A 26302-nucleotide genomic window follows, 5' to 3' on the forward strand; every position below is an offset into this window, starting at 1 on the left:
GGTTCACTCATTTTAACTCGTTTTGAAATCATGGCCTGATTACACTGGAAAGCGAAAGCCATGAGAAATGTAAGCTAAGCAGTAATATGGAATATTTTTAGTGTTGCTCATGAGAGGGGACACTGCTCGCATCTCTTCTTGTCTCAATATCGAGACCGGCTCGGCTCAACTGAGCCGATAGCTCGAGCCAGTTCTCTTGGGATAAACCATCGGCTCGAGCTGGCTTGGTTGGGATGAGCCATTTGCTCGGTTCGGCTCATCTGGGCCGAAGGCTCTAGCCGACTCGGTTGGGTGAGCTGTTGACTCGGCTCACTTCTCGGTTGGGGTCGATAGTAAATGAGCTGTGAGCTGAGCTGCTCAAGTCGTTGACAATTCTAAACCTGGGCCGAGCAGTTTTGAAGATATTTGGCCAGTGCCTATAACTTTTAACAATGTTTGACTCGAGGCCGAATACTCAACCTAGACCCTCAACCCAAATTCAGAAGCTCGTGAACAATGTCCTTGACTCCTAGGCTTCACGACTACTGAGGTTGGCAATCAACTAGTTTAGTACTCAAATGCAAACCGCCTACCTTTCATGTTTAAACACAGTGTTGTTATAATTAATAATAATAATAGTATCATTAATAACCTATATTGTCTATGCAAGATACTTGAAGAGAGTACTCGAAACTACACACCAGATTTGGCTCGATTCCACTTGAAACTCGACCCGAATTCGAGTCGAGCTGGAGGAAATTTCTCGAGTCGAGCTCAAAGATGTCTGTTTCTAGTCGAATTGAGTTTCAAAACAACTCGTCCATCCTAGAGTGACCAGATTCTAACAAACGAAAAATAGGACACAGGTATAATAGTATATGGTAGTTTACTGCGTCGGCAATACGCATATCCTTACTTGATTTAATGTTAACCTTAAGTTAATCAACATTTTTAAAAAAAGAAGAAGCACTGAACTAAAGTATTCCAGGAATTCAACATAACTCCAAATGCTTTGATGAATGACAAAATGGTTTATTTTTATGAACATACAGTGAAACTTCGTGTTGGGCTAAAAAAAAAAAAATGATTTTCGAAGCGTGGTATTATTTTAAGAAATGAGAGAAAATTTAGACCGGCACGAGGAAACTTCTACAGGTACTTAACTTGATCATCACTAACATAAGTTGAAAAATAAACTTTTTCCTACCTTGCCGATATCTCAACAAGCCCTTCTCAGTAAAAGCAATGAATGTATTGTAAAAAAAAAAAAAAAATGGTTTGTTGATTATTCTCCATCCCTAGTCTTTTGAGGAGTGTTAAAAAACACAGCGGTTCATCATTCAGGAAAAGAATGCCTTTGATTCAAAATGTGAATAAAGAATGAAACATTAAGATATTGCAAATAAATTAACTTTGGACATTTCGCAGAACATTTAAAAGGAGGATATTTCTCCACTTTCTAGGCGTCTTCGCAACACGCAGGACAGCTCTTTGAAAAACAGTACTGTACTGTGAAAATCAGTACGTTTCATCACCGTAGCCCATCCCTATGAGTAACGCAGTAGGGCATTTTGGTCAATGGTACATTATATGAAAATATTCATATAGCTGTCAAGTAAAAACTTCTCCTTGCATTTACATAAAGCAATTCAGAACGTGCAATTACAATAATAATAATAATAATAATAATAATAATAATAATAATAATAATAATAATAATAATAATAATAATAATAATAATAATAATAATAAAATAGCGGTAGTAATAGTAGTACGGAAAATTGAAGTAATAAGATTTTTTCACATATTCAAAGTTTCCGACCTAAAAGTAACGCGTTAGTAACGCGTTACTTTCAAAGTAAAGTAACAGTTACTTTTTTTGGGGCAAGTAATGCGTTAGTAACGCGTTATATTTTAAGAGAAAGTAAAGTAACTTGTAACGCGTTACATTTTTACAAGTAACTTACCCAACACTGGTCTATGGCCACCCCATGTTAGGCGATAGATATTGAATACGAAGCAAATGGAGGTGACAGCGTCAAACTGACCAATTATAGTTATCACTAATTTGTGTTGTTAAGTGATTAAAAAAAAAAAAACAGTGACCGGAGATGAAGATTCACTGAAGATAATATTGAGAATATTATCAGACTTAACAGCTTTCCAGAATAGTGAATTTTATTGAAATATCTTCTCTAATAGTTTTCTGGAGTTGTGACAGTAACGACACTGTATTCTCGAACGCGTTTTAGACACTTATTAACACATGACTGAACTTTGGTCCTTATATATCATTTAATTAATTTTGGTACTGTTTTTATGAATATTAACATTAGAAATTTGCATTTTTCCTTTTTTAAAAAAACAAAATTTTGCAGTTAAATTCTTAATTCTAGTGTGTGATTTAAGACTGGAACGACATTAAAGTGAATCAGAACTGGGAAACAATTTATTCTGGTTGGTTAAATGAATATTTTATCGTCTAAAAATCAATAATGGATATGAGTGACTATGTAAAAAGTAGTGGATTAACAAAAACGGGAGAAAATCCTCAGTTATGATATTTTCTGGCGCCGCGGTGGCTCAGTGATAGAGCATTCACCTCTGGTGCATGGGGTTCTTGGTTCGACCCCAGCTTGCGCAAAGTGAACTTTGTGGTGGCTTGGGTTTTCTCGGGATTCTCCCGTTTCCTCCCACTTTCTTCACTCGACCATTTCATTCATTTCACATCATCACCGTCTCCTTTAGCCTAACCGACATACTCGTGGGACGTAAAACTTAAAGATTTCATTTCATTTCGTATGGTGTCTTCTACCATACATGACATGACTGGGATCTAACTAAGCATTTCTGGCATCAGAGGTGGGTCCTCTTATTAATCAACCAACGTGTTTTCCTTAATACGAATTTGAATTATTACAATCAATTTGCATAAACCTTGTGTTTCTATCAGGAACAAAAGTTATAACGACTATTATTGTATAAAGTTTCAAATATAAATATTTACCTTTTTATTTTTAGTAATTTCTCCCCAGACTTCTACACTTGAAGTAACATCAAGTTCATCCATTGTGATTCGAACTTCTCCAACGACATCATTCCTTGAAAATCTATCGTAGTCGAAAACCTGAAGAACATTACAAGAAAATAAATCATAAATATACTTCTCACAAATACCTAAATTACAGAAAAAAATTGAGGAACATCAGATATATATCTCACAGTAAATATAATTTTAATTATTATCCTAAAATTTTCAAATCTTAGTAAGAGTACAAGTTACGTATTCTTATTCATAATAAAAGCAAATAAATAGCAGGTTTACGTTCGAGATTATAAAGAAATTATCAAGAAGAGGCTATACTGTAATGAAGTTCTAAATTAACATTTACTAAAATTTTTCATTAAACCCTAAACTAATTCACAATAAACATTAAAATAGAATTGATTCAAATCAATCAACATATTTGAAGTTAGTATTCATCTAATAGTAAGTTTTACACTGTTAAAAAATAATTTCTTAAATTTGAGAAATCGTTTCTTATCTGTGCACTGAGAAAATATTTTCTTAGAAATGATATTTGGCAATTCTTATTCATTAAAAAGCAACAGTGTGGTGTCTCGTTCCGTTTTATACAAAGTAATTCTTTTAAAACTCACGGATTTCATTTGTGTCTAGAATTTCTAACTGAAGTCCGATTTTCATGACAAATCGGAAATGTGGCAAATGATCAAGGAGCGATGGGAGATTTATGGGACTATATATAGAATCCACGCCATAGGGTTCGCTGCTGCACAGGACTTTTTTTTTTTTTTGTATGGTTCTTTCATATGTATATTCCCTATCCATAATCGCTCAAGTTTTTCACCCGTAACAGAAAATCGACACGGTCGATCTTCCTGGGGTTTCGAAGTTTGGATTCTGTGAAACAAAATATATCGAATCTATACCCTGGGGACCGTTGAACAGAACTTTTTCTTTCTTTCTTTTCTTTCTTTCTTTCTTTTTTCTTTTTTTTTTTTTTGCATAGCTATATTACGTGTATCTTCCCTATCAAAATGTCCTAAGTTTTTCAACCATAACAAAAAATCGACACGATCGATCTTTCTGGGGTTTCGAAGTTTGGATTCTGTGTAACAAAATACTTCGAATCCATACCCTGGGGACCGTTGAACAGAACTTTTTTTTCCATAGTTGTATTACGTGTATCTTCCCTATCCAAATGCCCTAAGTTTTTCACTCATAACAAAAAATTGACACGATCGATTTTCCTGGGGTTTCGAAATTTGCATCCTATGTAACAAAATATTTCGAATCCATACCCTGGAGTCCGATACACACAACTTTTATTTGTGTGTGTGTGTGTGTGTAATTAACTTCTTTCGGCGGATACTAGGCTAACTAACAACAGGTTCTAGTGCATTATTGATTATAAACCAACAAAAATGTGTACATGTTGTATTAATTTAAAATTTACCAAAAAGTTCTGGTTCAGTGTTATTTAAAATTTATAATCAGACAATAAACTAATAACAAGTTCCTGACTAGAGTTGAATAATAACTGTATATAACAAAATAATAAATTTAAATAATCAGTAACTTATGAGAGGTTCTAGGTCACAATGGTTCTAGAATGACAATGATTGAAATCAAGGGTTCTATGCAGTAGCGTACGTAGGAATTTATTTCGGGGAGGTCCAAACTCAATATGAGGATATTTTATATTAAAATTCCTAAAATTGCCCCTAAAATTAAAATAAATTTAAACAAAAGTCGAAAATTCGGGGAAGGACCCTCAAGACCCACCCTCTGCGTACGACCCTAGTTCTATGTTAACGAAAACAAAAACCTATTATTAACAAAAAATTTAACAATTATCTAACTACCTAATAATACAAATGGTATTGGTTAAATTGCTATTAGTTGAAGTTGGCTATACGAGAAGTGGACCTTCAGTTTAAAGTGTAATCTGAACTACCATACTGCATTCAAATTTCAATCCTTTCCCACTGGAATTGAATCCAAGATCCAGAGAACCCGTTCAATACCACACAGACGTAGTAGCTTGTAGTATTGGACTATCCCGAATCCCCAAAACTTGGACCCTTCGTAACAAAAATTTCTGGATGAGCGCCTGGACAGTTGACAGCCCTAACTGAAACGTAGCCATAAAAGTGTTGCTTATTATTAACATACGGTTACAACTTAATTAATACAATTCCCTCCAATCCTTACCTAAGTAGCATTTTGGGTTGGCAAATGGTTGGGCCAACCGACCATAGTTGGCTGGCCAACAGTGATTTTGGCGGTACTGCAAATCGTTATGCTAACAATTATTTGCAACGTTGAGCCAACAGAAGGTTGTGTACAGTTGGCCAACCAACCAATGGACGACAGTGTGCCAACTATGGAGGAGTTGGGGCAACGAAATTCCAACAAAATTCCAACGAGAAAATCACAGTTGGCAAACGATCGTTATTCTACAATCTACGAACTATGGTGTGGTTGGGCCAATGGAATACCAACGTGAAAAAAAAACAGTTGGCCAACGATCGTTATCATATGGAGCGCCAACGTCGTGATAACAAAATAGAACATCGTCTTTTGATGCGTTGCTGAAACAACGATGCACCTACGTTAAACCACTGTTTTGTTTTTGCTTCTTGGCATCGATGGTTGATGGATTGTCGAATTTGCCGTTGGCATTTTGATAGTGGCTTTGCCAACGATGCCTAGAAATAGACAACGGTTGGCACACCGTTTGACAACAAATATTACTTGGGTACTTTGCTAATATTGTCATAAACTACGTAGTATGTAAAAATGAATGAATTCTCTTCCTTGTACCATATCTTGACTTTTGAAAACACTTTTGAAGTATATGAAGAAAGAAAAAAAAAGAAATGAAAATAAATAATTTCTCCTTAAAATTTATTGGAGTTTAAAGACGTTGAACAAGCACTCTCTTCTACATAAATCTCTATTCTTTTGTTTAGTTTCTTTTTTTTAAAAAACAAATTCTAAACAAGAAAAACGTCTGAGAAATGAGAAAAACAAAGAAAGTAAATATGTAATTAATGTAGACGAGTATGTCATTGAAGTGTTTGCCTTGGTGCAATAACTTACTTAAGGACTCAAAATTACTTAAGGGAACATACACAATGTTTAAGTTGCAGTTAAGCAAACAGAAAGCTGACTGCACGAAAGTTAAGGACAAGTAGCATAGAGAAGGAAGAGAACAGTTGAATGAGTCAAAAAGATAAAGAAAAAAATAGAAAATCGCAGGAAAATTAGGTAGTTTAGAGAGGAAGAAGAAGACGAGAAGAAGTGGTTTTCTGTACGCCAGGAAGCGAGCGCTCTTTGTCTTCTCCTCCCTCTTTCTCGACGCTATAATTAAGAGGACACCGATTGCCATCATTATCCGAGAGAGAACTCCAGCGTCTCTAAAATTACTTCGCTCTTCCCAACGATGATGATGATGGTGATAGCGCGCGAGCAAACAAAAGAGGAGAGAGATCGAGAGGAGGGTGGTCGATGGTCGTCAAATACGGTCAAAAGCAGCAGCAATGTTCGTTGCACAGAATGAAGAGTAAGATTTTTTTGGGAGGGAGGGAGGAAGGAATTCTTTTTAATTTTCTAGGTTTACTCATTGAAGAAGAACATTCGAAACGCGTGGAATTAACACAAGAATCACACCGTACACCACGTAAAAGAGTTTGGTTTGTAACTGTGTACATAACATTCAAAATTAAAGTCCGAATTTTTGTATTTTTCCTTGTCCTCCATTTCCCACTCGAGGACTTTTGTAAAATGATTGAATATATTAAAATATAGAATATTTAACTCCTTACATTTGCGGAGTAGAAAGTAATGTACATTCATTTTAGAATTATTTTCCACGGAGTGAAATATTTATTTATGAAATGTGAACCAAATTGCCTGAGTAGATTTTGATTAAAACGGTCTGAAAAAGAAACTCGTTTATATTTATGAAATATGAACAAAATCGGCTGTGCAGTTTAGAAAATGGTATGAATAAAATTTATTTCCTAAGAGTAAACTATACCTAGGTAGAGGAAAGTTACCAATACTGGCCTCCTATCCCTAATCCGGCACCCCAGTCTCTAGCGTCTCCGTGAAGTGTAAACAGCCAAATTTTGTGCTAGCTACATTGCTTACTACGATTAGGAGAAAGCGCTGACATTTGAAAGTAATTCTGCACAGTGTAGGGGCGAGAACCATCAGTCATTGTGATTTGAGTGATTTGCAAGTTTGGTAGTGTCACAGAAATTTGAAGTTTAACGTTAAAGCAGGGAATTTTTACACCCCAACACTCCTCTTACACCCTCCCTGGCAAAACAGACGATATCCCCCCTGGCAAAGCAGTTCGATACCCCCCAAAATGGGGTGCACAATTTTTTATGTTATTACTATCATCGGTACCATAAGTGTAAAATATAGCCCAATAAATAATGTCTTGGTGATAGTTTTCTAGTAGCTGGCACGAAACTCAACAATCTAAATACTAGCTTCAATAGCTTCAATCTAAATATTAACGCTAGCAAGAAACTCAACAATCTAAATATTAGCTTCAATAGCTTCAATCTAAATATTAACGCTGGCAAGAAACTCAACAATCTAAATATTAGCTTCAATCTAAATATTAACGCTAGCAAGAAACTCAACAATCTAAATATTAGCTTCAATAGCTTCAATCTAAATATTAATGCTGGCAAGAAACTCAACAATCTAAACAATTTAAATATCAGTGGTAGAGCGTTCACCTCTGGTGCTTGGGGTCCCGGGTTCGATCCCAGCCCCCGCCAAGTGAACCTTGTGGTGGACAAACACCGTGTGCGTGGGTTTTCTCGCGGTTATCCCGTTTCCTCCCACTTTCTTCATTCCACCTTTTCATTCATTACTTATCATCACCGTTTCCTTTAGCCTAACCGGCATAAGCGTGGGACGTAAAACTCAAAGATTTCATTTCATTTTCGAAGTAAGACGGTATGCCATACCGCCTCTGGTTTTTCAGTGACGAAGGCACATCGACTCTGGTTTTTCAGTGATCGAGACATACCGTCTGTGGAGTGTAGATGTTAAATATCTTTAATAAACCCATTTTATAAACAGTAATTGCCGAATAGCTTTCCATGTAAAAAGATTTTATTTCTTATGTAGAAATAATTTCTAAGTTGACAACACCGACATTTTTTCTTATCTTTTTCCTATATACCTCCAAAGAAGTTCATCTAGTTTATATTTTGATGTCCCATACTGAATTGTTTCTTTCTTATGTATGTGTGTGTCTTCTTGTCTTAATGCATATAAATATCTGTTTTGAACATGGACGGATTTAGGGGTTCTCTGCTGTAAGAGGTGATCTTCCGCGGATTTGGAACATTCCTCAGTCGAGTGTGTGTGTGTGTGGGGGGGGGGGGGTCTGGGAGTTTTCGCGCAGGAAATTGTTAAGATAAAAACTCGGTTTTTGAGCTTTTTCGTGCATAATTCTGTCTAATACAACATAATGGGAATTTCTTTTTCAGAAAGTTGTTGGCAGGGGATCAAAGTCTCTCCATGTGTCCCCACCCCATAACTACAGAGCTCTCCAATGATTTTCAGTGATTATGTAAATAAAAATGCAATCTTTTAGACAACATATCCTCACTGTATTTCAACATTTAGATAGCTGGTATGTCGAGTCAAAATCGTAATAAAACATACCGTCTCTGCTATTTTTTCCACTTCGAACACTGGGCACGTTTCAAAGAAGACTCGCCTAGATTGATTTTCCTTCATTGCAGACGCCATCTTTTGCAACTGGCTTTGATAAGGGCGTGTGGAACTTCAAAAGATATTACAAGGGTTGTAAATGTAACGAATAAACTGTACATAACTTTTCATGGGAGTCACAAGCGGCTGAAAGTTCTGCAGGAAGTGGAATCTTCAATAGACGCTACTTCTTACAAATTGGTACAATCTGCTTCCACTAGTTGGCTCTCACAATCAAACATTATGCTGCAATATACGTTGCATTAAAGCATATCTATGTTGATGCAGGAGACATGTAATCAGATGCTGGTGGACTACTGCTGCAACTAAGAAAGACATCGACAACTTTCATACTAGTAAGTCTACTCTCAAATACATTTTTGCAAAACAGCAAAAAATCTGTAAATTTCAAGTGGAAATGATGTGGTTACAGCTCTGAAGTTGGTAGAAAGTGCCATCGCACACTTGGAAGATATCACTTTTGAAGAGATTTCAGACCATGCTGAAAGTATGGGAGAGGCAAAATCTGAGGGTTTGAGAATGAAATAAAACTTGAAACCCCAAGAACTCAAGGCTCTTCTCTCTAATTACAAATCAAAAATTATCAGCAACATGAAGGAAAAATTTGGTGGTCCTCTGAAACAGCTGTCTCACTTCTATAATGTGCTCAAGAACACCCCCGACTCAGCTGACTTAACTGAAGAGGCCAGCATTTGTAATGTTAATAAACCTGAACTCGAACTAGAGTATAAAATTTACAAAAGAGTTCCTGCGGATCCTAACATCAGCATCCACCAAAAGCTCTTGAATCTTCCCTACGGAAAATTATGTTCCCGTTCCCAACTCTGTCCGAAGTAGCAAGTGTTCTATTACTTCCTTTGGGCACAACAGAAGTAGAGCGTTCATTTTCTACAATGAACAGATTGTTATGTTCAGAACGATGTCGACTTAGTTGTAAACATGTAAACAATTTGATGAAAATATGTACAGAAGGCCCCTATATAAGGCCCATCTAAAGAAGAAGAAGAACAACAACAACAACATAAGCTAAATGAACGATAAAGCTTGCAACATCTGATTAAATCAACCTCACAGAAAGGTGTTCAGCGGTGACATCGGTAGTGTTACCATCTCCTAGTATGTTGTAAAGAAGAGTAAGTGGATAAAGTGAAAAGTGTTCATCCTACACATAATTCACACATCCAAATCTAATCACAAATGGCGTCCGCCATTTGTAAATTTTTAATACAATTCTATACAAATAATTCATTTTTACACAAGTAATTCAATATTTCTACATTTGTAGCACACAGGACCTTAGTTGTCGGTGCACCAAATATTTTTAAACCACCAGTAAAGGTGATGAAGACAAGACAAGACAACATCACGGGGAGTTCGTCAGTGGCCGTTACGGCGAGTGCATCGTGTTTTGTGTGTTCTGTGAGGACGAGTTGAGTGGGCCTTTCTATACTTATGCACTACACTTACATTCTTTTTTCCATTTACATGTTCATACATTCCCTTTTTTCTTCAACACTTTTTTCCCTTCATTTTACACTCCCACTTTTCTCTACCTTTTGCCCTGTCCATCTTGGCCTTCAGTCCTCTTTAACTGTTCGAACTTCTCTCCCGATTTTGACCTTTACCCTATTGTGTCGTACTTCTCTCCCGATTGTGACATTACTTTTTTTCACGTCTTTTTTACTTTATCATACTTATTACTTTGTATATGTCCTATACCTTTGTACTCATCTTATTACTTTTACCATTTTTCTACTAATCAAATCATTACATTTTACACGTTAAATTAACCTTTGTAAATTGCCGATAAGTCTTTTCAAAGACAGTGGCAACGCTCTATTGCGCCACTTTTGTGATGCTTCTACAAACAAACAAACAAAGACAACCTCACAGAAATGTGTAGATAACTACTATGCATAAAGATACGTGAAGAATGAATTAATCTGGTGCAACTTTGGTTTTCGGAGTAGAAAAGATATGTATGAGAGCAAGTATATTTCTGTGTGTGCATGATAGTGATAATAACAAAAGCTGTTCATACAATAGCAAATAAAAGTGAAAGGAAAATATTTTCTTTCTCCTATTCATAACTAAAGCAAGTAATGCAATCCTTTGCCAAGGTTATGCTAAATCTGTAATGTGTATGTAGTATTAAGAAAAGATACGCTTAGGATTTTTTACATAATACATATCATTACAATCTACACCCCCTCATTAGCCCCTCCTAAAGAAAAAAATCTGGCAAATACCCTGCGTTAAAGGAGTATGAGTAGGTAAAATTTTCATTATAGTAGCTAATTAAGGAACTACAAAGTAAGTAAATACGTGTTTAGTAATCCATTGTGAGCTTTAATTAAGAAACTACTACGTACGTTTCCGCCATATGCTGAAACCCTAATCCGGCATCCCCTTCGAAGTCCTAAAACGGCACCCTCTTTTAATGGCATATATGACCTTTTAGACCCTATAGTTTCTCAATTTTATAGGCTATCGTCTTATATAAAATGAAATAGAGTTGCTCGACTTCTGATGAGAGTTTTTCATTGTTGCAGCGCCGAAAAGAAGCAGCCTTAAAGAGGAAAAAGGAAAGAAAACCACGCACTGTAGTCGAAATTGGTCAAAAGAGACTATGGCTCAAGGAACTGCTGTGAGATCTAAGGAAATGATATGAAAGATAGCATGCAAGATATATAATGTCCCGAAGACTACTCTTAGAAGATTATGTAAAGAAACGTATGGTGATCCAGTGACAGCGACTCAGACGAAAAGGGGCCGTCGTGCAGTTTTTAATGAAGCGCTTGAGAAGGAACTGGTGCGAACTGTTTGACAATGGAAGCTAGTTTTTTCGGGTTAACTAGAACATATTTAAGAAGGATTTTCCAAATTCTTCAATATTTTGGAACAGAAATTTCTGAAGCATAATTGACCGCTTGATCGAGTTTATAACGTCAATGAGAATAGGTTGACCGTCGTCCAGAGTAAAATCCCTCAAGTGATTGGCCTTTGTTCCAAGCGACAGATTGGCTCATTGACATCTGCTGAGCATGGTACATTCATTATCATAGTTGTTTGCATGAATGCTGAATTACTTATATTTTCTGAAATGAAGTCATAGTACGTCATTATCTGGTCATATTTAATTTTCTTCCGTTTATTTAGTAATTTTTAGACAACTCACTGCAAGTAATATATAAAAGGGTGACGATTTAGGCTAGCTTTTTCAGACTCATGAATTTCATAGCTTTCAAAAAAAAAAAAAAAAAAAATAGTTTTAACTACGTCAGGTCTATCAAGTTTCCACTGCCAACTGGACATGAAACTTATTTAACTTCTTATATCGAATACTTAAAAATGGCAAGTTCTAATTCTGCCAATTATACGGTTGAAAAACAAAATGGGGTGCCGGATTTGGCTAGTTTCCTCTACCATGTAGACTTTTTCAGGTAATACGGCTTATGCCATATTACAGCATTGTTAACGAAATATATATTTATCATTAATAAAATTCACACCCAAGAATAAATTACTCCTTGTGGATCTTTTTGGATTATGGATCTTCTTGGACTGCCTCTTTTTGGACATGACTTTCACCACATTATTGGGTAATTAATGAAGTAATTATGTATGAAACATGAATGAAATCGCCTTCGACGTACTGTATTCGAGACAATACACAATACGTCCGGGAAAAATATATTCTCAAGAGCATCTCTAACTCAAAGAACATTTACGCCAAATTGTAGCTGTGTCAATAAAATATGCATTTAAGAACTATAAACAAAATAGCCCTACAAGGGACCATTTCGATTTAGTGAATTCAATTGCTGAAAATGATTGCCAGGACTGGATTCAGCCCTAAAACAAACAGAGAAAAAGAGGGTGTTTAGTGGCAGAGCGTATACAGGGTGAGAGGCCAGAGTTCGAAGATAGAACGTAGAAAATGTCTAGAAATGTCATGTTAATTGTGAAATGAGTAGGAGGTTTGAAGTCTAATGTTGGATGTGAGGAATACATGTAGAGCTCTACCGAATAGGCGTAATGTGAATTAAGGGGGGCATCTGAAAAGCTGCCATGTTGGACTCAGTGCAAGAAGAATATACGGGAAAGGGGTCATGTGCCGTATGGCTCTTGACGCACACCGTCTATTGAAATCAATAAGGGTACAGACTGAGACCTCTGTAACAGGAGGCGTTCCACGCTATCGCAATGTGCCAATACTGTTGTAAAGGTGACATGAGTGAGGAACTAGATACCTTGTAGTGCAATCCATGAGCACATTATATGCACGAGGAGTAGGAAAAGATAGAATCGAATCCTGGAACATCAAGAAGAATGTTTGCAACGTGTAACGGAATGAGAAGTAATTCCACTGGATGAATTCTGGCGTGGTACCTTGCACAAAGACACCTGTCTCATTCAGGGTTCTGATATATTAATGACTTCCTCCAACAAAACGTGCAGGTTGTAACACTGGTGACTCTTCTCACAACCAGTTACATACAATTAGCAGTTAAATCATTGTTCACATTACGCCTATTCAGTGGAGCTCTACATGTATTCCTGATATCCAACATTTGACTTCAATCCCTCTACTAGTTTCACAATTAACAATTTCTTCTCTCCTATCGTCCCTCGAAAGTAAAAAGATAGAGCAATGAAATAGCTCATACAAGAATATCAAACTTACAAAAGGTACGTAAAATCTTCACTGTTGTTAATTTTACACAAAACAAAGGGAGCTCAGCATTGTATAACGTTCCAGAAGTTATGTATTATTTCTATTAATATCAATCTGCATCACAACTACAGTGCTGGAGGAGCATTTCTCGGTAAAATAGCAAACTTCTTCCCAAATTTTGGAAATTTCTGGGCTCGTGTTTGATAGTAATATCTATTAAATCAAAAACTCAATAATATCCATAGCTCCATCGTAGCTGAGCGGTTAGCGTACGCGTAGGAGACCCGGGCTCGATACCTGGCATTAGCTTATGACGTTCGGATCACACGTTAATCTGTAGGTGAATATTTCATAGCTGAAAGAAACACTGAACTCAAAATCAGATCACATATCAATACGGTCCATTTTCCTATCCTCTTGTAATTGAAAAACAAAAATACTTACATTAAAGCAGGAGCCTCAGTTCTAAGAGGGTAGGGTCTCTGGTTTGGTCCCAGCTCGGGGCCAAATGGGGTTTGTGCTGGACAACCACCGTGTGAATGGCTTTTCTCGGGATTCGCCCACTTTTTCCATCCCACCATTTCACTCACTTTCATTATGATGGTCTCCTTTAGCGCCAGTCTAAAATCGTGCGACATTAAACTAATATATATTCCATGTTGCTTCTCATTGAGTTATCAATCTCATTTTCACAGCCCTTATACGTTTACTTAGACACACAAGGAATGTTCCATTTATTTTATCCTTACTGACATCAACTATTTCTAAATCGGAAAGTGTTCGCTCTATTCCGCTATACAGTCTTATATATCACTCGCTAAATTTTATTGATGATGTCATCGAGGAATTATCAATAAATTTATATACAAATTTCACTGAAAAACAATGTGTATGGTATCCACTACTCGTTTCTATCTGTTTTCTACATTTCTTCACCTCGTGTTTTCTTAAAAGGTTTCAAATGGATTTAAAATGAAAAGTACCTTATAAATATCTAAATTGTAGGTTTATATTAGGCATATATATCACATAATGGGACAATATGGACTGGGGTACAATGAAAATTTAGAGGGAACTGCGCCCTAGCTCCTCTTCCCCTTAATGCGTGCCTGAATCGAGGTAAATGTGTGGGTTCCATGTCACTACTAGTACGAATGCATTTTTGGGTTTGTACAGACGGTGATACTTTACCCATGTGAACAACTTACAGACAGAAACATCTGTCAATTGTGTTTCACACAGTAACAAAACTGTATCCATACGCGTCTCAGTTCCTCAACTACTGCTTAGCGAAATGAAGATATTGAATGGACAAAAATCTCCAAAAAGAGCCTTTGGGAAGGCTACAATAATTATGGTTCTTTCTCATGGAAACTTTACCATTTCTCAAATAGTAGCACAGTGTCGGAACAACGGCTTTGTGGTAGAACAGACTAAAGTTAATATTACAATTAAAAGTCATACACAGCTGTCTCTCTCACAATCCACATTACTAAGGAAATCGCATCCGAAGAAATCAGTGAATCTCATATGACCTAAGGATTGAGAATATGGTAGCCTGTGAGAATTCTTAGCACAGCTTATAACCAAACGATTACCTGTGGCTCAATCAATACTGGACCATCCAATCCATCACAAATTGAGGTTGCAAACTGTCTGCGAGGTAAGCGTGTATGCATTAACATCACGGCACATTGCAAGGTGAAAGAGCAAGGTCAAAAGATTGTACGTGTTATGACCAAACGATTATCTGTGGCACAATCAACACTGAACCGTGCAATCCATAGCAAATTGAGGCTGCAAAAACTGTCCGTGAGGTCAGCGTGCGAGCAAGGGCAAAAATCTGTATGAGTGCCACTTGACTGATGACCGCTGAAAATTTGTTATAAGAATTGACGAAGCATGAATCTACTTAAGTGACTCTGGGAAAGTTCAGGCTATCACCTACAGAGGTGGACGTCAAAAAGATCGTTGTAATGTCGTGTGTGAACGTAAAGAGAAAATTCTCGAAAGTTAAGATGGTTGTTATTGGATTTTGCTACAGAAGGAATCTCACTATTATCAAGGTAGAAAAAAAGTCCAAATCAATCCTTACCAAAAATATTTTCTATTGTAAGTATGTATCGTTAAGTAAAAGTTACTATGAGTGTAAAAGTTGGCCGTCACTGCAGATTCATTCTTTGTGTCACAGAAAAAGTAAACTGACATTCCAGTTGAACAGGAGCTAACGTCATCAATATTGCCGCCCGTAGAATTTTCAGTAGAATTTATAACGAAATACTTTAGTTTGCATAATATTTACCTGTACCGTGGGCAAAAAGTGTTCATAAATATGTAATATACTTAGTAGAATGTTCATTTTAAATTAACAGAAAAGAAGAATGTTTTTAATATCTGTAAGAGAGATTATTATGGGATAGTTTCAACTACGTACATGTTATGTGTTGACCTAGTCAAGTGAATTTATGTATTTTACGGTCTTAAAAAGAATATTAAGACATATCAAGCAATAAAGGTGAGACTAATAATCTTTAATTATCTGAGTTGATTTTTGCATTGAGAAAAGTAATTATCGCTTCGTAATTTATATGTTACAAAACGAACCAGGTTGACGACGATTATCTATAGAGTCGTTATAAAAATTTGGTTTACCAAACCCGGGACTTTTGAAAATTCAGTTCCCGAAGAAGGAAAGTAGGGCTGAATTTACTTGAATATTACCATTTATGAATACGAACTTAACCGTATTACGAAGCGGTAAGGTCATCAAAAGAAAAATGGATAGTGAAATAGTGCAACAGGAATCTAATACCAGTAATCCAGATGAAATTGGTGCAACGCCAAGTTTGTCATCTGAAGATCGACTTTTGTTAGCTGTGCAGCGACAAATTATGCAAATGACGACTGAGATAAAACAAACCATGGAACAGAAGCTCATTGAATCTAACGCAAACATGGAACAAAAGTTCTATGAAGCTAACCAGACCATGGAACAAAAGATAGAATTGAAATTCAACGAAGCTAGCAAGCAGTATGAGGAATTAAGTAAACGAATAGAACGGATAGAACTGAAATCAGACGATACGAAACAAACAATCGTCCAAGTGATGAACGACATATCCTCGCAGTTTGAAGAGAAGTTAAAAAGGTTAGCCGATGAATGTCAAAAAAAGCACGATCATCAAAATCATGAAATCTGTGCTGTAAAAAAGGATTTAACGTCAATAGAATCTTCCGTTAAGCATCAAAAGATCCAGTTGGCTACTATGCAGGAAGAAATTAAAATGTTACAGGCTAGAGATAACATCTATTGCAATAATCAGGGCAGTGATCGCTTCGAGTTTCCCCGATCACCGGATATAAATACGCCTTCGCCGGAATCTGAGGAGGATATTGTATTAGAGGAAAATTGCCCGAAGATCACTGATGAACGAAATATAAATGGTATCATGACACAGCACGCTACCGACCGGAACAATCACACCACAAGAACAAGGAGTGAGAAAAGAAAGGTTAAGTTAAGTGTCAAGATGAGCGAAATCAAAGCCATGAGTAAATTTAGTGGTAAGTGCAATGAAAATGCTAGTTCTTTCCTAGAGAAGTTCCAAGACGAATGTAATATAATGTCTATCGACCGATCACAATACATGAAATTAATACCCCATGTATTACTCCCACCTTGTTCCTTATGGTTTAAGGCAATACGTGATCATATTAGTACATATGAGGAATTTAAAGCGGCATTGATCGCGAATTATGAAAATGACTTTTTGCTGGCAAACAGAGATGCCACTCTTAGAAATCAACATTTCAATCCTCGATTGCACAAATCTATTGTAGAGTTTGTTGTAAATGTCTATAATGAATTAAAGGTTGTTAATCCCTTGCAATCGGAATCAAGAATAATTGCATCGATTCGCAATTTGCTTCCATTTAAATTACAGCAGATCTTATTTTCCACACAGTGTATGAGTTTCAGTCATTTATTAATGCTTGTACAATGCTACGAAACTCAATATCATGCTATGAATTTAACACAACCAGGAATGGGTAAAAATAAGAATAATTCAGATCATTTGGTCCCTGTTCGGAATTTGAATATCCGAAGTGTGAATAATAATGAACCGAACCTAAGACGAATATACTCTAGCAATCAAAATGAACAAAATAGACAAGGTTATGTAGGGAATCCGCCTAACCTAATTAATCGTAATAATTCTTATGTTAGACCATATAGTCAAAATAGGTTTAAAAATAGACGAAATATATGGAGAAATTCCACAAACGCAGCGAACTACGTGGATAGAAGTAATGGAAGGATAAGAGATGGCACTTCACATCAAGATCCAGGTATTGAAGTAACTTCTGTACCAAATAACAATACAGGACATAATCATGATTGTGCTGTTCAGTGTACCCTATTGGAACCCTACTCGAGTATGAATTTAAACTAATTGCGGCTGATATGGTAGGGGTTAAACCCATGTCAGCTGTAGGTTCTCATGAGCATTTATCTAAAAATTTTAGTGATAATTTCTATGAACATTTATCTACCAATTTACCGGTTCATGCTAATTATGAAAATGATCTTTCCTATGACGTTTCTGTGAATAACTATTCAGAAATAGCAATTAACAGGTGTCAATATCAATTTATACCTGTTGTAAATCGTTGTTGGTTTGAAGATGATACTGTCAATGATGGTTTTAATATCGAAGAAAATTTTGTATTTTTAAAATCATATAGTACTGCTAAAATACCTGTTAAAGTCAATGGATTAAGTACCGAAGCTTTACTCGATACGGGAGCAAACGCCTCTCTATTATCGTATTCATGGTGGAAAGTAATCACTAGTAATTATTCGAATCCTAAGCTACAAAAGGCTGAAAACCTTATTATAGTTGATTTTACCGGTAAACATAAAAAGAGAGTAGCAGGAATTACCCGTGTGTCACTCTCTATTCAAGATTTCGAAATATCAATCCCTATTCTGGTTATAAAAGATCTTAACGAGAACTTAATTTTGGGCTTAGATTTACTATCTCAATTACGAGTCATGCTTGATTTTAAAAACCAAACATTGACGATACCGGGTATACCTCAGAAAATTGTTCAGAAACTGCTTCCGAAATTAGATAATAGTACTTGTCAATATAATGATCTGTCTCCTATAGTGAATAATGTTGCTATTAGTGAAAAAGGTGATAAATTAAATGATCAACGATTGGAAAAGACACAAAATTTGATGAATGTAAAGGATGATGTAGTATTTTCTGAACATGTTAAATCTCTTGAAACCAGCCTTGATTTTGCTGATAACACCGTAATAGCAGACTTTAAGAACATTTTATATAAACATAGAAAGGTCTTTTCAGAACGTCCTGGATGCTGTAAGGATTTTGTTTATTCTTTTAAAGTTAAAACTGATAAACCTATAGTAACCAAGCCTTATATAATTCCATATAGATACAGAGAGAATGTACGTCAACAAATAGCAGATATGTTAAGAGATGGGATCATTAGGCCTTCGAGGAGCGTCCACCTTAATCCATTACATGTTGTTCCAAAGAAAAATGGTTCTCTACGTGTGGTATTAGATTTGAGGCGAACTAACGGTCACATTGATCTGGAACAAGTGAGGTATCCTCCAGTAGAAGAAATACTAGCTTCTTTACAAGGGAACACCGTATTCGGAAATCTAGACCTAGTAATGGCGTATAATCAGGTCGAGTTACACGAAGATTCAAAACCATTTACAGCATTTAGTTTTGAAGGTCACTTGTACGAATACAATCGTGTAGTCTTTGGGCTTATCAATGGTAGTGCAGCATTAGCATCCTGCTTGAACAAAGTTCTAGGTCAAGACTTGCGTAGCAACGTGATAACGTATGCTGATGATATCTTAATCATGGGGAAAAATTCACATGAATATTTGAAGTATTTAGATATAGTTTTAGACAGATTGGAAAGTTCAGGCCTTACTATCAATTTACAGAAATCCAAGTTTTTGCAGAATTCTATAGAATTTCTTGGGTACCAAATTGATGCCTCTGGTTTGCAATTCAGTCCATCTAAAGTTCAAGCCATAGAAGATCTGCCTGCTCCAGTAAATGTGAAACAGACACGACAAATATTAGGACTCTTCAATTGGTTTCGCAAAGCCATCCCGCGATTTGCTGAGATAGCCCAGCCTTTATTTATGATCATAAAGAAGGGTATACCATGGCAATGGGGTCCGATCCAGGAACACAGTTTTAATAAATTGAAGGAGTGCGTAAAACGAAATATCCATTTGAATCACCCCAGATACGACGTTCCTTTTTACGTACAATGTGATGGTTCTCAACTTGGAATCTCTGCAGTACTCTGGCAGCCTAACCCAACTATGCTGGAACCAGCTGTTATACATTGTGCTAGCCGTACTTTAAAGAAAGCTGAAAAGGGATACACTACAACAGAAATTGAACTTTTGGCTGTACGTTTTGCTATACAAAAATTCGCTCCCTATCTAAGCAGATGTCATTTCATAGTACTTACAGACCATAATTCATTGCGATATCTTAATAGCGTACAGGGGTATAATAACAGATTACTTCGCTGGTCGTTAGATCTGCAATCTTATGATTTCGAAGTGCAACACATTAAAGGAGTGGATAATGGACCCGTAGATACTTTATCACGCCTGTTTCCTGGAGAAGAGCAACATATTTTGTCTATTAATGAATTTAAGATCTTACAAGATGAAATAGCTACCATTACAAGGGAAGATTTAAGAGAACATCAAATGAAGTATCATGAATACCAACAAATCATGGAACATTTATCTTCATGTGGCGATGGATGTAGTTGTCCCAAGCACTGGAATTCCAGATTTAAATTAAATAACGGAATTTTACTCATTAAGGATTTTAAGTTCAAATCTAGGAACAAAATTTGTATTCCACCTACGTTAACAGCACGCATCTTAAAGGCCTACCATGACGATTTTGGACATTTTGGGTATCTAAAGGTATATGCCTTGATTAATAAATCTTTTTATTGGAAAGGAATGCGGACTCAGGTCAAAAGTTATATCAATGACTGTATCGAGTGTATGCAAATTAAGCATAATTATCAGGCTATACAGAGACCAATGCTTTCAATAACACCGGAGAGACCACATTCATTCCTATCGATTGATTTATATGGACCGTTACCCAGAGCAGCTACTGGAGAAGTTTATTTGTTAACAACAATGGATATCTTTTCACGATATGTGGTAGCCTACCCCTTACGCAAAGCAACCTCCGCTGCTATAGTGAATAAAATTTTAAATGTATATATTCCACATTGTGGCCCTATCGAGCATATATTATGCGATAACGGCTCACAATTCAAAAGTGATGTGTTTCTCAAAGCCATGAATAAGGCCAACATTAAAATTCATTTTGTGACTCCGTATCACCCAAGTAGCTCCGTAGTAGAAAATGTACATCGTCATTTCGGTATGTTGTTTCGGCACTTTTGTAAGGATAAACATGCTGAATGGATTAAGCATGTCAACCAAATTACGTACCTTTTGAACCATTCTATATCCGACACTTTAGGTGTGTCTCCTGCTAAGGTACATAATGGCTCTGATGTAATTTTCCCCGTGGAACAACATTTTGGTGTCAAATTAGGAGATTCGACAATTATAGACTCATCCAATTTAGTGAATATGGTTAAGATCCGAAGACACAACAAGTTTTTGAAACGTAATTCGCAAGTAGAGTCTTTACAAGAAGGAAAATATCGGATCAAGGTCAACGATTTAGTTTTCGTTAAACAACATCCGCAGAGTAATATGTTGTTAAAGAAAATCTACAAATTTTGTGACATTTTCTCAGGTCCTTATTTATGTTTTAAGGAGATAAATCCTAAAGTCTTTGAATTGTTAAACGCTAAAACGGGGATGTCAATTGGACTTCGCAACATAGATGAGTTAAAGGTTTGGAAGCCTACTCCGTATACAAAGGAAAAATGGATGCATTTAGTTAAAGAGTTAGTATCACCCAACATTCTTGATCAAATAAATAAGAATGAAAAATAACAATAATAATGAAAAATGTGTTCATTTAATAACAAAAGGGTGTCTTTTGTTTCTTGTAAAATAAATTTATTTACTTCCATTTGATTATTTAAACGTAGGTTATGTTTAATTTTTATTCTTTCTTATTAATATGAAGAATCATAATTCAATTTATAATTAGTTAAAGACAAAAATTATTTCATATTAGATTGATTTGTATTTAATTATCAAAGATTATGTTATAAATAAGATCCATTCTATAAAATCAATTATTCAATGATTACCTTGAGTGAAATTCTTTTTTTATTTTTTTGGACATCTTAGTGCTACTATGTATACATTACAATTGCAACATCTAACTTATGTGTTATACAATGCGCCCGAAAAGAACAAATATTATTTGTCATATCATCGTTTGTAATAATGATCGAAACTAGTAATCTTGATAGTTTGTATTTCACCCTCGTTAATTATATTTATAAGCGACGATGTTTTTAATGATAAAGAATAAATAATAATGTAATAAAAGAGAAATATTAATGAAATCAAAGATTTATTGTAAATGTATTTATGTGAATGATAATAACTAATATTTTATATATATATGAGGGTTAATCAAAATGTAATGTACGAGGTGTGATCGAAATATAAAGAACATACGTAATGTACGAACATTAATCTAATCAGACCAGTGGTTCTTGAATATAAAAGCCAAGCCCACTCATGACTTTTATATTCAGTCCCTTTATCGGGCGACATTTTCTATAACGAAATACTTTAGTTTGCATAATATTTACCTGTACCGTGGGCAAAAAGTGTTCATAAATATGTAATATACTTAGTAGAATGTTCATTTTAAATTAACAGAAAAGAAGAATGTTTTTAATATCTGTAAGAGAGATTATTATGGGATAGTTTCAACTACGTACATGTTATGTGTTGACCTAGTCAAGTGAATTTATGTATTTTACGGTCTTAAAAAGAATATTAAGACATATCAAGCAATAAAGGTGAGACAAATAATCTTTAATTATCTGAGTTGATTTTTGCATTGAGAAAAGTAATTATCGCTTCGTAATTTATATGTTACAAAACGAACCAGGTTGACGACGATTATCTATAGAGTCGTTATAAATTTTTAAACGCGTATAACTCCTCACAGAATAAGAGGCAGAACTGTACATTTTTTTTTATTTCAAAGTAAAAAAAAATAACTGCAATATACACACAGTTAGTTGCAGAATCTGTATATGGCATCACGTTTAAGATATATTGAAGTAAACTTGAAAAACAATTGTTTTAAACTTTAAATTTGAACAGCTCCGTAATCATATTATAAAATACTGTGTTTGTGAAAGTGACTATGTTTGTGACTCTTAATCTCTTGAACCACCCGACCGATATCGATCAAATTTTAATTATAATTCTTTATATATATATATATATATATAGGGTGTTTCAGATCAACACCGAAAACGTTTGGGAGGTGATTCCTGACACCAAGATAAGACAAAAAAAAAAAAAAAAAAAACCTTTAAAGGTTCATAACACCAAACTATTCGACCTACAGTAGTCGAATCAAGACTTCATTTAAGAACTAATATTGCGCTATCCAAAAATACATATTTCAGAATCCTAAGGTATTCACGCAACAGTTTTTATAGAGGGAGTTTGGCTACGGACATATAATTTGAAGTACTCACCAACTACCTCTATAAAAATTGTTGCGGAAGTACCACAGATTCTGAAACTTTGATATTTGGAGAGGGCACATAGGGAACGAAAGTTTGCATAAGGAAAGTAATGACAACGGTGTTAGACTCGGGAACTTTGCAACATCCAAAAACCTAATCGTGAAGAGTACAAAATTCCCACATCGCGACGTTCATAAATACACTTGGACATCACCAGACGGAAAAACACATAATCAAATTGATCACGTTTTAGTAGATAGAAGAAGACAATCTAGCATAATTGACGTCCGGTCGTTTAGAGGGGCTGATTGTGACACTGATCACTACCTGGTAGCAGCGATAATACGGGAGAGATTATCGTTGAATAAATGTAATCCTCAATGTCCGGAAACGGAGAGATTTAATTTAAAGAAATTAGAAGAGAGCCAGGTAAGAGAGGAATACCAGATTGAAGTTTCGAATAGATTCTCGGTTTTAGAAGACTCGGAGTGCACTAGTGTTGAGGATACTTGGATTGAAATTAGAGATAGCATTAAAAGTTCAGCAATAGAAAAATTGGGACACGCTGAAATACGTAGGAAAAAACCATGGTTCGACCAAGAATGCATTAAACTAGTAGAGAAGAGAAAACAGGCAAAATTACGGTGGCTACAAAATCCGAATGAAACAACTACACAAAATTTCGCAGATATCAGGCGGGAAACTTCCAAAACTTTTAGAACAAAGAAACGGGATTTTTTTAAAGCTGAAATTAAGGAACTTGAAGATAATAGTAAAAATAAAAATATTCGGGACATGTATAAGGGGATCAGCGAATTTAAGAAAGGCTATCAACCTCGTGCTTATATATTAAAGAAATCTGACGGAACAGTTCTCACTGATACGGATAGTCTCTTAAATAGATGGAAAGATTTCTTTGACGATTTGCTGAACACGCAGCCAAAAACTAATGTGCGTGGAGAAAAGGAGATACACACCGCAGAACCGTATATTCCAGAACCTAATCGAATAGAAGTGGAAGCCGCTATAAAGAAATTAAAGAAACACAAATCTCCGGGTGTAGATGAAATTCCGGCTGAGTTAATTTTAGCTGGAGGCGCAAAATTGTGGAACAAGATACACAAACTCATTCTCCTTATCTGGAACAAGGAAGAATTGCCACAAGAGTGGAAAGAGTCAATCATTGTTCCAATTCACAAGAAAGGCGACAAAACTGACTGTAATAATTATCGAGGCATTTCTCTTCTGTCAACATCCTATAAAATCCTTTCAAATATTCTGTTAGCAAGATTGACCCCATACGCAGATGAAATTATTGGAGACTATCAGTGCGGATTTAGACGAAATCGATCAACTATCGACCAAATATTTACCATTCGCCAAATACTCGAAAAGAAGTGGGAATACAATACCCCGGTACATCAACTATTTATTGATTTTAGAAAGGCTTACGACTCGGTTAGGAGAGAAACATTATACAACGTTCTTACAGAGCTTGGAATACCGAGAAAGCTAATTAGATTAATTAAGATATGTTTAAGTGAATCCCAAAGTAAAGTCCGGGTAGGAAAATTTTTGTCCACGAGCTTCCACGTCGAAAATGGCCTGAAACAAGGAGATGCGTTGTCGCCATTATTATTTAACTTTGTGCTGGAATACGCCATAAGGAAAATCAAAGATAGTAACCAGGGCCTAGAGTTGAACGGCATTCACCAGGTTATGGCATATGCTGATGATGTAAATTTAATAGGGGATGATAGGAGAACAGTAGAAATAAATGCAGAGATCTTATTAAACGCTTGCAGGGACATGGGTTTACAAGTAAATGCAGAGAAAACTAAATACATGGAAGTGCGTCGGGACCGTAATACGGCAAATTGTGGATGCGTTAAAATATTAAATAATACTTTTGATAAAGTGAATACTTTCAAATATTTAGGATCAATATTAACAGAAGAAAATCATATTCACGAAGAAATTAAATGTCGACTAAAAGCAGGGAATTCGTGTTACTATTCGGTTCAAAATCTCTTGTCGTCGCGAATTCTGTCGAGGAATTTGAAGCTTAAAATATATAAAACGATAATCATGCCTGTTGTTCTGTATGGTTGCGAAACATGGTCGCTTACTCTGAGGGAAGAACATAGACTGAAAGTATTTGAGAACAGGATCCTGAGAAGAATATTCGGACCCAAGAGGAACGAGAATGGGGAATGGCGGAAGCTTCATAACGAGGAACTACATAGTTTATACGGTTTACCCAACATTGTTAGGGTCGTCAAGTCTAGGAGGCTTAGGTGGGCAGGTCATGTAGCTAGAATGGAAGAAAGTAGAAACGCTTTCAAAGTCTTGACTGGTAGACCCATAGGAAAACGACCATTAGGAAGACCTAGGCGCAGATGGGAGGATAATATTAAGATGGATCTCGCAGAGATAGGAATACAAAGTAGAAACTGGATCCAATTAGCTAAGGATAGAAGTCAGTGGAGAGCTTTTGTGAACGCGGCACTGAACCTCCGGGTTCCATAGGCCACAGAGTTAGTTAGTTACATATTAGTTCCTACACTAAGAAAAATTCGTTATCCGTACAGCGGTATACTGTATTGTACAAACATACAGAATCTTGCTTACTACAGAAATCAGTACCGAGTATACGTTATTCGTATGCTACATAGGCACTGCTCTTTGATATTACATCATGCTGTTGCAGGATGTCTGATATTTAACAGTTTTTCGTATATTACATACATATATGTATGTTATCTTCGTCAGTTATATGTTATATACGTCCATTTGTATGTGAGATCCTGACCGCTTATATTGTTTCATACGGAAAGTACGTGCATATAAAACACTTACATAGAAAGTATTATAAAACATACGTTTTCAGTTATATGTCTGCTGTACGTTAAGTCCAAAAACTACAGGATTTACAAATGTAACATAGAATTTTACGTACGCCAAAGACATTTTTTTCTCAGTGAAAGTGAAATCTTGACCCGAATACGGTAGGTTTCATAGTTTTGTAGCTATGAACCTTTATAGTTCATTTATTCATCTTTTCGGCAGCGTATAACTCCAAAAGGAAGCATTTATGCACCCAGGTT

At 35.8% G+C, this 26302-nt stretch overlaps 1 protein-coding gene across 1 annotated transcript in view; it reads right to left on the bottom strand.

Annotated features, from left to right (window-relative positions):
- Sytbeta (Synaptotagmin beta) overlaps window positions 1-26302 on the bottom strand; it is a 506258-nt gene that overhangs the window by 89556 nt on the left and 390400 nt on the right. The window contains exon 5 of the mRNA XM_081753867.1: window positions 2987-3106. Within this exon, the coding sequence (XP_081609993.1) occupies window positions 2987-3106 (120 nt within the window). The remainder of the gene's footprint in view (window positions 1-2986; window positions 3107-26302) is intronic.

This window comes from Thermobia domestica, chromosome 3 (assembly GCF_964235325.1).
Source record: "Thermobia domestica chromosome 3, izTheDome1.hap1.1, whole genome shotgun sequence".
Classification (NCBI taxonomy): Eukaryota; Metazoa; Arthropoda; class Insecta; order Zygentoma; family Lepismatidae; genus Thermobia; species Thermobia domestica.